This window comes from Ascaphus truei, chromosome 2, assembly GCF_040206685.1.
Source record: "Ascaphus truei isolate aAscTru1 chromosome 2, aAscTru1.hap1, whole genome shotgun sequence".
NCBI lineage: Eukaryota > Metazoa > Chordata > Amphibia > Anura > Ascaphidae > Ascaphus > Ascaphus truei.
In genome coordinates, this window is record NC_134484.1 from 117,557,033 (window position 1) to 117,572,343 (window position 15,311).

The following is a 15,311-nucleotide window of genomic DNA, read 5'->3' on the forward strand; positions in this document are numbered from 1 at the left end:
CGCATCATTTTGAAATGTACGTTGATGATATCACTTTATTGATTTAAGATATCTTGCTTACTATGTTCTTTGAGTGCTAAACCCAACCCATGTTTACCTATTAAATTAAATTATTCAGACGTTGGATGGTTAATGCAAAGTGGATGAAACTGGTTGACTTGAAATTTAAAAAAAAGTTTTATCAGCAATAATTAGTGGCAATACATTTTAGCACTCTGAATGCTTGCCGCTTCTTGGTTCAATATGAGCTGAATAAAATAATAAACATAACATATTCCTGAACCTTTAAAATAGTGATGCAAGTGAAACCTCGGGCATAATCTCACTTTCATTAATGTTTTATAGAGGCATTTAGTGATAGTATTAAGTTCATTTCTCATTAGATGCCCCAAGCTTTGCTTATTTGCAGATACGAAAAGGGGGTATCTAAAAGCTTTTAACAACAACAAGATTTAAGGCAGAAAATGTCAAATTATTCCAAAATACTTACATTGTGCTTTGTGAGGTTTGAAACATTAGTTGATATGGATTGCAACCACTCAATGCAGTCATCAGCAGATAAACATTGAATTATTCCACTGCCAACACCATCCACTGCAGTTATTTGAAAAGCATTTTGCCTGTAAATATATAAATGTTTTCACACAAGTGTATTATTTAATAAAAACTAAATATAATAAAACACATGCACTTACAAAACATTGAATTTTACCTTTAAAAAAAGCATTTGGTGATGAGGGGTAGTTTTTCCTATACTGGCAAATTCCATGTAATACAATTTTTCAAGAGGCAAGTTATTTGTTAAGCTATAAAGAAAATAAATTCAACACTTGTGGGGACATTTGCATGTCTTAGACAGGTCTGCAAACCTGCCTATCCCCATGATCTCTTATGCATACAATGCTTTAACTGCATTAAGGGATAAAGAAATACATTAGGGTTTTGCTTAACATATATAAATAAAAAAAATGTTTTTGATTTCTCCACAAAGTTTAATAAAACATTTACTGTATGTATTTATTTATGAGATTTATATACTTTATCATGAAGGGTTATCCATGCAAGAATGCCGTGACTGTGTTACAGCTTTTTGTTTTTAATTGATACCCTTTTGATTGTGTACATGCACCATTTAAAAATAATAAATAAATTAACAAGAAAAAATAAATTAAAATAAAGACATATACAGTATTTTAGTATACAGTATATGACTATGGGGGCTATGCACTAAGCTCCGAGCTTTCGCGCCGGCCTGAAAAAATTAGCACGTCCGATAAAAAATGAAGCCGGCGGCGCGATTCACTAAGGCCCTCAGCCCATTTTTTATCGGACGTGCCCAAAACTGGCTTATCGTGCGTGCAATGTATTTCCCCCCTGCTATCGCACTTAAAGTTCCCGTACGCTAGCTGATTGAAAAAAAAGCCGCTTGTAACATTTGCATGGAGATTTGCCATCTCCATGCAAGGCTGTTACAGGAGATCATACAATAATAAATACATTTTAATTATAGTGTACATGAGCAGGGAGTCTCCCGAGCTGAACCGCATTGGTTTCAGGTCCGAGGACCCCCTACTTCAAGAGATACAGGCCCCGTTATGGGGTGCCGGTATCCCCTGCAGAATTTCAATGTCCTGGTCACGTGATGCGGATGCTTGAAAGTGCAGGGGATACCGGCACCCCATAATGGGGCCTGTATCTCCTGAAGTAGGGGGTCCTCAGACCTGAAACCAACGCGGGTCAGCTCCGGAGACCCCCTGCACATCTACACTATAATTCAAATGTATATTTAAAAAAGAATTAACAAACATCAATACACGACCTCCCTCCCCCCCCTCCGCCCTAACACATACAGTACAATAATGTGCAAAAATTACTATTATCCAGATATGGATAATAGATTATTTGCCCATTGTTAAACACTGCATTAGCATACCTAAATAAAGTCAATAAAACAGCAGCCAGCTAATCCAATCAATACAAGCAGTAACAACATCAACAATTATTTAATTAAACCATTAACCCATTAAACCAATTAATTCCTAAACCAACTCAAAATTAATAGTAACACTAACCAATCAAACCAATTAATTACAACAACATTAATGAATGTAAACATTAAAAGACAAAGAAATACATTCAAACAATCTCTGAAAGAACCATAAAATGCATTAGCCAACATAATACAACATTAACTACAAACGAACACCAATCGCAAATATTTTATTACATTAAGCAGGAAAAATACAAACAATTACATCCACATAAGAAACTGACATTAAAAAAACCAACAGCAATACCAAGCCAGAAATGCCCCCCAAATATTGTAATAATAATGTATTAATCTGTACCCTAAAGTGGCACAGATTAATATATTATCAGTCAATGTGCCTCCCCCGAAAAATCAAAAAACACATCCAATGAAGAAACCTGTAAAAAGAGACATTTACAAACATTCAATATATTACTTACTATTAGAAGCGGTGGCCCTCCGACTCCCGGGGTAACAGGAAGCTCATGTACCTTGAAGGCCTCCAACAGCATCCGATGCCATCCGCCATGAAGATCCTGATTAGGTACCCCAATCTTCTTTTTTCTTTCTTTAATCACCTTCTTCTATCTTCATCTGTCACCATTTCTTGATCTTCTTTATCTTCTATCTTCATCTGTCAATCCAAAATACCCCATGTTAAATCCCAGCCGATGCTGTCTCGTCGGCTTCTTGGGGTCAAATGAGGCGTCACGGCCTTATATATGGCTTGTGACATCACATTTAGCCTCAAAATGGTTAACAGCCACCTGATTGGCTGTTCAAACCATGTTCCGACTTAAATTTTTTTTTTTGACATGACGTCTCTTAAAGGGAATGATGCCAGCCAATCAGAATGGCTGTGCTTCATTTGCCTTTAAGATGACGTCACGAAGCCGGCGTCACATGGTATTTCAGCCAATAAGATTTTGGGAACCAATTCCACACTCTGATTGGCTGAAATACCATGTGAAGCCGGCCATCTTGGATTTCGTGACGTCATCTTAAAGGCAAATGAAGCACAGCCATTCTGACGTCATGTCAAAAAAAAAATTTCAAGTCAGAACATGTTTGAACAGCAAATCAGGTGGCTGTTAACCATTTTGAGACTAAATGTGACGTCACAAGCCATATTTAAGGCCGTGACGCCTCATTTGACCCCAAGAAGCCGACGAGACAGCATTGGCTGGGATTTAACATGGGGTATTTTGGATTGACAGATGAAGAAAGAAGATAAAGAAGATCAAGAAATGGTGACAGATGAAGATAGAAGAAGGTGATTAAAGAAAGAAAAAAGAAGATTGGGGTACCTGATCTGGATCTTCATGGCGGATGGCATCGGATGCTGTTGGAGGCCTTCAAGGTACATGAGCTTCCTGTTACCCCGGGAGTCGGAGGGCCACCGCTTCTAATGGTAAGTAATATATTGATTGTTTATAAATGTCTTTTTTTACAGGTTTTTTCATTGGATGTGATTGTTGATTTTTTGGGGGAGGCACATTGACTGATAATATATTAATCTGTACCACTTTAGGGTACAGATTAATACATTATTATTACAATATTTGGGGGGCATTTCTGGCTTGGTATTGCTGTTGGTTTTTTTAATGTCAGTTTCTTATGTGGATGTAATTGTTTGTATTTTTCCTGCTTAATGTAATAAAATGTTTGCGATTGGTGTTCGTTTGTAGTTAATGTTGTATTATGTTGGCTAATGCGTTTTATGGTTCTTTCAGAGATTGTTTGAATGTATTTCTTTGTCTTTTAATATTTACATTCATTAATGTTGTTGTAATTAATTGGTTTGATTGGTTAGTGTTACTATTCATTTTGAGTTGGTTTAGGAATTAATTGGTTTCATTGGTTAATGGTTTCATTAATTCATTGTTGATGTTGTTACTGCTTGTATTCATTGGATTAGCTGGCTGTTGTTTTATTGACTTTATTTAGGTATGCTAATGCAGTGTTTAATAATGGGCAAATAATCTATTATCCATATCTGGATAATAGTTATTTTGCACATTATTGTACTGTATGTGTTAGGGGGGTGTATTTAGTTAGAAATATTGTTTAGTATTTTTGTTGGCACAAGATTGGTACCGCAGGCCCGCGGGTACCCCGGGACTCCCGCGGGGACCCTGGGATGGCCGCGAGGTCAGCCGTGGATACTCGCATGACCCTCGGCCTCCCTCGGGGACCCCTGTGGGGTCAGCCGGGGACACCCGCCGGCCTATTGTATTGGTTTTGCGCCTGCAAAAAGGTAAACAAAGAATTTTTTCTAAGTCCAGCTTTTTTTATCACCTGCCTTTAGCTGGTGAGCTTTATTCAGCGCAACTTTCACGTATGATCAGTTTGCGTTGCTTAGTGAATCCCGCAGAAGGGCAGGATTCAGCGTAAACAGCTGATCGTACGAGAAAAGTTGGACTTTGAAAAATTTTCAATAAAAAGCCCGTTTTATAGCGCAAAGTCCCTGTTTGCGCGGCTTAGTGCATAGCGCTCAGTGGAACTTCACGTTCTAAAAGCACTTTGCGCTCTTAAAATGACTTATCACTGCTTAGTGCATAGCCCCCTATGTTTGTTGTGCATTAAGGCATAAAAACTGCGCCATGTCAAGGCACAGATTGTGTTTCTTTCCAAACTGTAAAGCAGTAAAGCAGTGCAGCAGTATGGCAGAGATTTTTTTTATACCGAAAATACATCTAATATTATATACATTTCAAAAAACACTGAGTGGCCCTTTCGTTAGGGGCAGCTTACATAAGATTTTCTTAGCAAATATAACATTCTAACTAAAAGGCCATAGTTTATTTATTTTGCATTAGTTTTTTTATTTTTTCATTAAACTAACTGAAGATGGAAATACATTTAAGCATGCGATTAGTGTAAATAAGAATGCAAAATTAATTTTGAAAGGTAAATATTGCTAAAGTTAGTCTCTACTACAGTATATAAGATAAACTGTGGGTATAAGGAATCAAACAGATTAAAAAAAAGAGTTTATTTTGTAGCATGTACTATCCTGTGTTTTTTTTACCTGTTGATACATTTGTCTAATAAAAGACAGTAATAGGAAGCACTCTAAAACTATAAAGTCCAAACCCTTAGAGATATGGTGATGCGGTGCAGCTTGAACAGTTGAATTGTTCCCAATTCCCAGCAGCAGCAAAAATGTTCACGCTGTTCAGCGCTCCTCGTTATATGAAAAAGACGTGAGAAAAAGGCAATGTAGTGAAGTACGTTCACATACTAATATCAGCACAAAAAGGTGGTAATATATGCACTTACTTAAAACGGAGACAGACCAGTTCCGGAAGTGACGTAGAACGCCGACTGGATCGGCGGTGGATGTCGCAGAAACCGGGGGAGAGCACACGAACTGGTCTGTCTCCGTTTGTTTTTAAACTGTTATGTGTTAAACTGGTACCCAAACTTTTATATAAAGCTGAAGCTTTTACAAAAGAAGTTCCTCTTGAAGTTATTGCCAAAACGGATGTGATTTGTCTGCAAAAGATACCGTTACGTGCCTGTTATAGGCACTTTTAAGTAAGTGCATATATTACCACCTTTTTGTGCGGATACTAGTACTGTATGTGAACGTACTTCACTATATTGCCTAATTCTCATGTCTTTATCATATAACGAGGAGCGCTGAACATCGTGAACACATTTGTCTAATACCCTGTGGTGCACTGCTAAGTTGTTCAGTAAATACTAGAGATTGACAACATTTTCACCACAATTCGATTCTGCAGCGAATTGATTGTTTAATTTCAGCCACGGAATTCAGCTGATCAGTCTAAAAAAGGGAGATTTGTTTTTTCCCCCCATTTTTTCCCATTGATAAAAATTCATCCAACGGATTCCGAATCCAAACCTGCAAGAATCCGCATCAGCAAACGGAATTATTATGGGAAGAGGAGTGTATAAATAGGGGTGCAGACTCAAGTTTAAGCCATTGTGTAGACCCTCTCCTACACAGTCTCTCCCTTCTCTCACCAGAAAGTGTCAGACAAACAGGCAGGAAGTGGGAGGGGAAGATATGGAAGGTGGTAAGGGCGCTCTAGTACAGGACCAATAACAATAAAGTCCGGAATATATACTAAAGCAGTTGGTGAAAGGGTATGTTACCGTATATGATGATAACTGCAAGTTAGTGTTCATGAAGGTATTAATTTGACATATATTCCCTGAAAGCAGGAGTAAGTGATATAATCACAACCCCCCAGCTTCATTGGGAGTGTCCCACTTCAATAAAGAACAATAAGTACACAGTCTCTCAAGGTAAATCTTTTCATCCCCACTGAGACGCGTGACATTATATGGGCATTTCTGGACCACTGCGCATGCGCTGAGTTTCGGACGTCATTGCGTTTTTTGGCAAAAAGCGGAGCTCTCAGCTGGAATTTAAAAGAATTGCAGGACACATTTGTTTTTACTCTTTGATAAAGTACCTTTATACGAAACACGTAGGCGGTTTACCTCTGTACATATGTCTTGCCATTAAATCTTTTTTGCTTTATTTGGACCCTACTCCCCTTGTTTTTGCTGTGCGCTGCCCTTCTTCTTTATCTCCAGGAAGTGGAAGGAGCAAAGTTAATTCTTTCAGTTTCGTAATTGGTGATCCACAGAACAAATTCCATTGGATTCCGGCTGCGGATTCTGCACAGATTTAAGATTAAACAATCCGACACCGGATTTCATTCCGCATATAAGATTGGACCCCTAAAGACCATGAAAATCAACGGAACGGATTCCGACAGGTTCACCCATCTCTAGTAAATGCCTCACAATACATGATCCTTGACTACATTTGTGTCAAGGTAAACAAAAATTCTCCAGATGTATCAAAGAAAGAAATCTTATTGTTATTAATGGCTTTTTTAAAATACATCTGGTGAAGTGTTAATGCCCTCAAATTGCCTTGATACATAGACCCGTTTGTTATCAGCCTGGAATCATCCAGAAACACATTTTTCCAGGTTACATTAGTGGTGCTATTCCATCACTTTGTGCATAAAAATAGACACTGGCACATTCCTAAAATATGCATTGCTGTTGAAAAATGTATAGTACACAGTAGTCATAAATCTTTCCCTTATGGGTATTCAAACTTTGTTTTCATGCTTAATTCAGCAAGAGAAAACTATTGAGGAGATACAAAAAACAAATACAGTATACAGTATGCATATTATGGTAATTCAGCATTTGTATAACATGTACCTATATTATGTCAAAGAAAATTGATAAGGTGTTAAAGCAGCAATACTGTACATACAAAATCCTATGTATTTTTTAATAAATCAGTTGTGTAGTATTAGATAATATTTACTGCATTATTCCCCCTCTCTTTATTCTATTTTTAATGAGTTTTTCATCAAAGTTGCACCACAACAAAAATGCATTTTTTTAACGCAACCGATAAAGATATTGGAACTGCTATCAACATGACTAAATAAAGCAGTGTCAGGTTGATGCCATACATTAAGTCCCGATTTTTATTGGAACCGTGGTAATGCCAAAAAGACCACATTTTTTATTCACCTTCAATTGGCTGGCGTTAGCCCTATCTTCCCAATGCATATAATGGCCAATATATTGACACCTGCGGAGAGGAATAGTTGGTACCAATACAAATTATGCTTTTATTGTGGGTTAAGCGGACATTCACTTAATACTTGCCCATCGCGCCCTTCCCCAGGAAACAATGACATTAAAAGGAGGGTTTTCATTAAGCCAAGAAAAAGATGAAAGACCCTCATAGTTTCAACCAGGACATTTAATTTAACTTCGTACCCTATCCTGGGAGTGTTCACTGCTGACAGGTCAGGCTCTCCTGTATACTAGAGAATCCAGCAACTTTATGGAGTGCTGATTTGCAGCTCTATGTTATTCCAACTATTACAAAAGAAATATCAGAAATGGTACAAGGCATTGATGGTTAATTTTTAACCTCAGGAAAAATTACTCAAACTAAACCTATTAGCATAGAAATTGAACAAAATATTGAGGACCTCATTTTGATTCAATTGATGCTCCACATTTTCTGTTAATCTTGGGAGAACCCTGGTTAGAAACCATTAATTTACTTGCAAAAGAAAAAAAAACATATGATCCCTGAGCGCTGTCTGTAGGAATCATCAAAAGTTTGAAGTACATGATACTCAGAATTTTAATGTTGATCCAACAGGTCAACAAATAGCCACCTGCCATACTGAACTAGCCAAAATGTATTCCACATTCCATTATGTGTTTGATCTTTGTGGTGGATAAATTGCCACCACACCATCCATATAATTGTCCTATAAAGCTTCTACACACTGTCAGATCCCCTGCTACAAATTCTGCACTAGTATATTACTGAGAATCTTCAAAGGGGATTTATGCACCATTCAAATTCCCCAGAAGGAGCATGATTACCGTTATTTTTTGTTCTTAAGGAAGAAGGTACATTACGACCCCGTATTGACTGCAGAGAACTCAATGACATAAGCATCAAGAATCGCTTTCCTTTGCCACTGATTTTAGAGTTATTGGACAGAGTTTGTACTGCTAAGCTATTCACTAAATTAGATCTCAGAGGTGCTTATAACCTGGTCTGCATCAGAGAAGGAGATGAATGGAAAATGGCATTCCGCACAAGGTATGGACATTTCAAATATTTGTTAATGCCCTTGGGACTACAGTATGTAATGCTCTAGCAGCATTTTGGCATTTTCTTAATGGAATTTTTCGAGATCTGTTAGATGTTTATGTCCAAATCTACCTCAATGACATCTTAAGCTATTCTTAAATCAGAAAACGAGCATATCCTCCATGTTCAAGATGTACTACTCATGTTAAGAACTCATCATCTTTATGTTAAACTGGGGAAAAAAATGTCACCAGATGGAAATATAGGGTATTTGGGATACATTCTATCTCCTTCCACTATTTCCATGTACAATCGCATTATCCAAGCCATTTTAGACTGGCCTACACCAATATCCATAAATGATGTACAAAGACTGTTGGGGTTCATCAATTTCTATCGATGAATTATTGAGGACTTTTCCTTAGTTGTCCGTCTATTGACTCAGCTTCTAAGAAAAGGACTCAAGTTTTTCTGGTCTAATGCAGTGGAGCAGGTTTTCAAAAACCTGCATTGAAGCAACTGGAGGAAGCGCGTCAGATTATTGAAGATTGGACTGATAGCAATTTTCAATTTCTCGATTCAGCTACTGTAAATGTACCAATCCTATACAGGCTCACAGGGGCTTATTCTTCACATGGTTCCAGTTTAAACTGATTTTTCAACAAGAATATGCTAATTGAAAAAGCTGATGCACTCTCTTGTAGAGATACCCCTGAATCCAGGACATCTGAATCAAGCCAGATCTTACCTGTGCAACATTTTGTGGCTAGTACACAAATCACAGATTTTAATAATGGCTTAAAAAGAGTTCTTTGATTAAGATACATTTATAGAATCAATAAAGAAAAAAACAAAAATGTTCACGTTCAAGAGGGATTTTATTATCGCAATCAACGTGTATATGTACCTGGAGAGTCAGGCAATGGTGTCACAATCATCCATCTGCAGGACATCTGAGTGTCCTTAACATCAATAAACTTCTACAACAATACTTTTGGTGGCCTACATTGAATTCAGATATCGATAAATATGTTGGATCCTGTGAAATCTGTGCTTGCCATAAGATTCCTTGTACTTGCCCTGCGGGATCCTATTACCCTTACCCACAAAATGATGGTCTGCATCAGAGAAGGAGATGAATGGAAAATGGCATTCCGCACAAGGTATGGACATTTCAAATATTTGTTAATGCCCTTGGGACTACAGTATGTAATGCTCTAGCAGCATTTTGGCATTTTCTTAATGGAATTTTTCGAGATCTGTTAGATGTTTATGTCCAAATCTACCTCAATGACATCTTAAGCTATTCTTAAATCAGAAAACGAGCATATCCTCCATGTTCAAGATGTACTACTCATGTTAAGAACTCATCATCTTTATGATAAACTGGGGAAAAAAATGTCACCAGATGGAAATATAGAGTATTTGGGATACATTCTATCTCCTTCCACTATTTCCATGTACAATCGCATTATCCAAGCCATTTTAGACTGGCCTACACCAATATCCATAAATGATGTACAAAGACTGTTGGGGTTCATCAATTTCTATCGATGAATTATTGAGGACTTTTCCTTAGTTGTCCGTCTATTGACTCAGCTTCTAAGAAAAGGACTCAAGTTTTTCTGGTCTAATGCAGTGGAGCAGGTTTTCAAAAACCATAAACAGGCATTAAGTCAAGCACCAGGACTTGCTCACCTTCAGTGTGTACAAAAATTCATTGTGGAAGCAGATGCATCTGACCGTGTTAGGTTCTATTCTATCTCAACTGAATGCTCAAACTAATGTAGTCCATCCAGTGGCCTATTATTCACAAAAATTGACGGATGCTGAAAGAAACGAAACGATATGCGACAAGGAACTATTGGCCATTAAAACTGCATTGAAGCAACTGGAGGAAGCGCGTCAGGTTATTGAAGATTGGACTGATAGCAATTTTCAATTTCTCCATTCAGCTACTGTAAATGTACCAATCCTATACAGGCTCACAGGGGCTTATTCTTCACATGGTTCCAGTTTAAACTGATTTTTCAACAAGAATATGCTAATTGAAAAAGCTGATGCACTCTCTTGTAGAGATACCCCTGAATTCAGGACATCTGAATCAAGTCAGATCTTACCTGTGCAACATTTTGTGGCTAGTACACAAATCACAGATTTTAATAATGGCTTAAAAAGAGTTCTTTGATTAAGATACATTTATAGAATCAATAAAGAAAAAAACAAAAATGTTCACGTTCAAGAGGGATTTTATTATCGCAATCAACGTGTATATGTACCTGGAGAGTCAGGCAATGGTGTCACAATCATCCATCTGCAGGACATCTGAGTGTCCTTAACATCAATAAACTTCTACAACAATACTTTTGGTGGCCTACATTGAATTCAGATATCGATAAATATGTTGGATCCTGTGAAATCTGTGCTTGCCATAAGATTCCTTGTACTTGCCCTGCAGGCTCCTATTACCCTTACCCACAAAACCCTGAAGATCATGTCACTTGACTTCATTGAGGAATTACCACCATCTGAATTATTCTACCATTCTAGTGGTGGTGGACTCATTTACTAAATTGGCAAATTTCATTGGACTACCAAAACTACAGACAGCCCAACAATTTGCACGCATTTTCATTGATTTAATTTCTACTTACAGTACATGGATTACTGGATACTATTGTTTCTGACCAAAACTTGCAGTTTTCCACTAAATTTTGGAAAGCTGTTTTCTGACACTTGAAATTTCTCATTCACTATCATTAGGATATTACACCCACAGTAATGGGCAAATGGAATAAGTGAATCAAACACTTGAACAGTATCTACATTGGTTCTCTAATGTAGAGCATTACTGTAACTGGATGGACTATTTGTCAAAAGCAGAATTTGCTTATAATAACTCTTTGCACAGGTCCAAACAGGAGAGTTCACTTTTCTGCACATACATGTACGCATCCTCCACAAAAGTTTTTAGGTCATTGTTTCTCCACCCTGGTACATGCCACTACACATCTTATGACAAAGCTACAAAAGGTACATGACCAGATCTCTCACATACTTCAGAAAGTCAAACAAGATCAAAAGAAATGTGCTGATCAACATTAAAATCCTGCCACTGCATTTAATATAGGAGTCTAAGGAGCCGCGGGTCACCACTCACGGCGTCCCCTTACCTTATGTCTCCTCAGGCACCACCACCGCTCCGGATCCCCGGCGGCTCCCCTCAGGCACTGACATCTCCTGCACGGCTGTTCCTCATCTTCCGGGTTGCGCGCATCAGCCCATCTGTCTTACAGGGGGCGCGCGGACCAGGACAGCTTATGCTCGGCACTCAGGGGATAGCTCCGCCCCACCTATCATGTCTGCGCAGGGCACGTTCCCCAGCTCCAGGGTTACTCAAGCCAGCCTCCCAGGTCCCTGTCTCCTATCAGAATTAACCCCCGGGCCGCACCTCCGCTCCACCCTCCTTGTGATAGGTGCCTGCCTACTATTTAGCACTGACTCCCCATTCTCTCAGTGCTCTGCATAGCTCCTGTACCTTGGTGCTGTCTGCTTCTGCTAGGCTCTTCTCTTGTTGTTTCAGCCCCTGAAGTTCCTGAACATGGATTGTCTGCATACCCCCTCTGGATCTCGGCCTTGGCTTTGGACTTTCGACTACGCTGTCTTCTCTACCCCTCGGACTTGGCAAACGGACATTTCGACTATGCTGCACTCTCCACTCCTCGGACTTGGCTAAAAGAACATTCTACTATGCTGTCTTCTCTAATCCCCGGACCAGGCTCATGGACATTCGACTACGCAACTCTTTCCACTCCCAGACCTTTGGCTTATGGACATGACCACTCTACCCTGGATTTGGCAAGTACCTGACTAACTCACTTTCTTGCCCCTGGTCCAGCTATGCTCTAATACCACACTCCGGGCACGCCTCCTCTGCTGTGGGTGCGTGGTATACTTCCGTTCCACCTCAGTACCGGGGTCTTGTCTGGTTTGCGGGCATTTTTTATAGGAAAAGCAATCAACCTGGTGGCTGTCTGTCAGAAATGACCTGCCCATTGGTGAGTGCATCCAGTGTTCCATGTTGCCCTCCCTAAACAAACTAGGCCGAACCAACTCCCTACTTGCATTCTCGCTAGACACACCCCTATCATGGTAAAGGGGCAACAGGAATAAAAGGTTCATGCCATCTGTGACTCCAAGAGACAAGGACATGGTCTGCTCTATAGTCCAGAGAAGCGATCGTGGGATCCAGCTAGAACAATTCATGCACACAGACTAAAAAAAAACATTTAATTCACATTTTCCCCATCGCCTGTGTCCTAGGCCGTCGGGAGTCACCCTAAGGATCAGGAATACTGTCAGACCTGTGCATTGGATAAGCCAGGATATGTAGTACTAAGAAAACCTGCCCTCATGGGTTTGTTCTGGCTGCAGTATTGCAAATCCCCACCAGGTTTTAAACACAGGAGAAAACTACAACTCTCAGATACAATGCAACGCAGGATCCTCCCACTTCCTGGGTAAGCTCTATTTACGTATCAGGAAGACTTATGTTCCTTGCATTGAGAAAAAGGAGAATGCCGGCGCCAAATGTGACAATAAAATATTAATATTAAAGTCCAAACCAATTGAGTGATAGTCCAATAGATGTCCTTGGATGGTCAATGAGTGAGCAAACGGACTGTGAAATCTCTCCAAGGGATGGTGGGATATGTGGAAATAAAAGAAAATGAATTATGGTGCAGTATATCAGTCAATGCAGACATAAAACCATGGAACATGTAACATTAACAACACAATACAAACATCACAAACTGGACAGACTAACACTAACACAAGCCAGACTATAAATACTGAAAAGCTATTTATTAAGAACTATTGTGGGGTTCCGTGGTATGCAGACATCAATCCGGGGGTGGGGGGTAAAACCGTTGCCCTACTCACACGATATAGAATGTTATCAAGCAGTAAGGCTGGAGACACCGTTAGTTGTCGCAAGATGGCGACCGGAGTCTTCTCACTGGCGTCCCACGTGACGGGGATGTAGTGTAGAGCTGCACGGACCGCAGGAGCTGTACCACCAGACGGACGTGACTTCACGCTCCTTCCTCCTTCCGACAATGCTGTCCTCTTACTTCTCTCGTCCCCCACAACACAAACCGGATACTAAGCTGCTGCTACTGGGAACCACAACTCCAACTCTAAAATCAATTCTTCCCAACGCGTTTCATGCGCATGCGCGCACTTTCTCAAGGGATGTCACTACCCCTGGGTCTGGGTGGTTTAAATACCCATAGTCCATGCTTCTGATTGGTTAAAAATGTACATGGTGATATTTAACCACATAGTTACCAGGATAAGGGTGGTGAACAACAAAGCCTGGCTAGCATACATATATACATAAAAATACACAAACTTACACAACATAAAACATTAAAAACATATAAAAGTTATATAAAATTGCTTAAAATATCTAAAAATATAAATAATGAAGCTCACAAGAAAAGAACAAAAAATGAGTTATAAAAAGGCCTTCAATTCAAAATCTATATTTAACCCCTTTGGTGAGAGTGTTTTCAATTCATATATCCAGTATGCTTCACGCATACTGGCATGATTGAGTCTACTCCCCCCTCGTGGGTTGGCCTGAACCTCCTCAATAGCTTGACACCGTAAACCTATGGGGTTCTTATTGTGATGTAAAAGAAAATGGTGTGAGACACTGTGTGTGACCAGTCCCTTTCTTATATTGTAGACATGCTCGTAAATACGTCTCTGAAAAGTCCTCCCCGTTCTGCCAACATACTGCAAGCCACAAGGGCATTGCAGCAAATAAATTACAAATGTTGAATGGCAGTTAATGAATGTTTTAATTGGGTAGCTCTTAGAGGTAACTGTAGATGTAAACTGTCTAGCATTTATGCCAAAGGAACAGGCCACACTCTTAGCACAAGTAAAGAAACCCTTTAGACTCCCTATTTGTTTCTGTTTTTGCTGTTTAATGGGACAACTGGGAGCCAATTTGGATTTTAAATTATTGGCCTTGGTGAATATTATATTAGTTTTTTTAGGAAGAATGTTCACCAACACTTCATCTTTAAGTAAAATAGGCCAATATTTATTCAGAATCTGTTTGATTTTTGGGGCCATCTCATTGTACTTTGTTATAAATGCAATTTGTTTAGTGCTTCTCTCCACCGTATCCTTTTCTTTGTTTTTGTATTTAAGTAAACTATCCCTTTGTAGATTATTAACTTGGTCAAAAGCTCTATCAATGAGATCCTCTGGATATTTTCTCATAATAAATTTATCTTTTAAATCCTTAGCCTGTGTCTTAAAAGTTTCATCATCAGTGCAGTTGCGTTTAAGACGCACCAGCTGACCCTTCGGAATGTTCCGTAGCCATTGTGGATTGTGTTGGCTATCTGCACGCACATAGTTGTTAGCCTGTACTGGCTTGAAAAATGTCTTAGTGTGTATTTTATTGTCTCTAATATAAATGTGAAGATCCAGGAAATCAATGTGCTCCGTGCTAAAATTACAAGTGAATTTAAGATTATGGTGGTTGTGATTTAGATAAGTGCAAAAAACATCAAGTGAATCTTGGCTGCCCGACCAGACAAAAAACACATCGTCAATGTAGCGCCCCCAGAG

General features: G+C 39.1%; 1 protein-coding gene across 2 annotated transcripts in view; it reads right to left on the bottom strand.

The window, feature by feature from the left end:
- SNTG1 (syntrophin gamma 1) overlaps window positions 1–15,311 on the bottom strand; it is a 918,236-nt gene that overhangs the window by 113,352 nt on the left and 789,573 nt on the right. For both annotated transcript variants that reach the window (XM_075584465.1, XM_075584466.1), the window contains one exon: window positions 491–620. In XM_075584465.1, coding sequence (XP_075440580.1) covers window positions 491–620 — 130 coding nt within the window. The remainder of the gene's footprint in view (window positions 1–490; window positions 621–15,311) is intronic.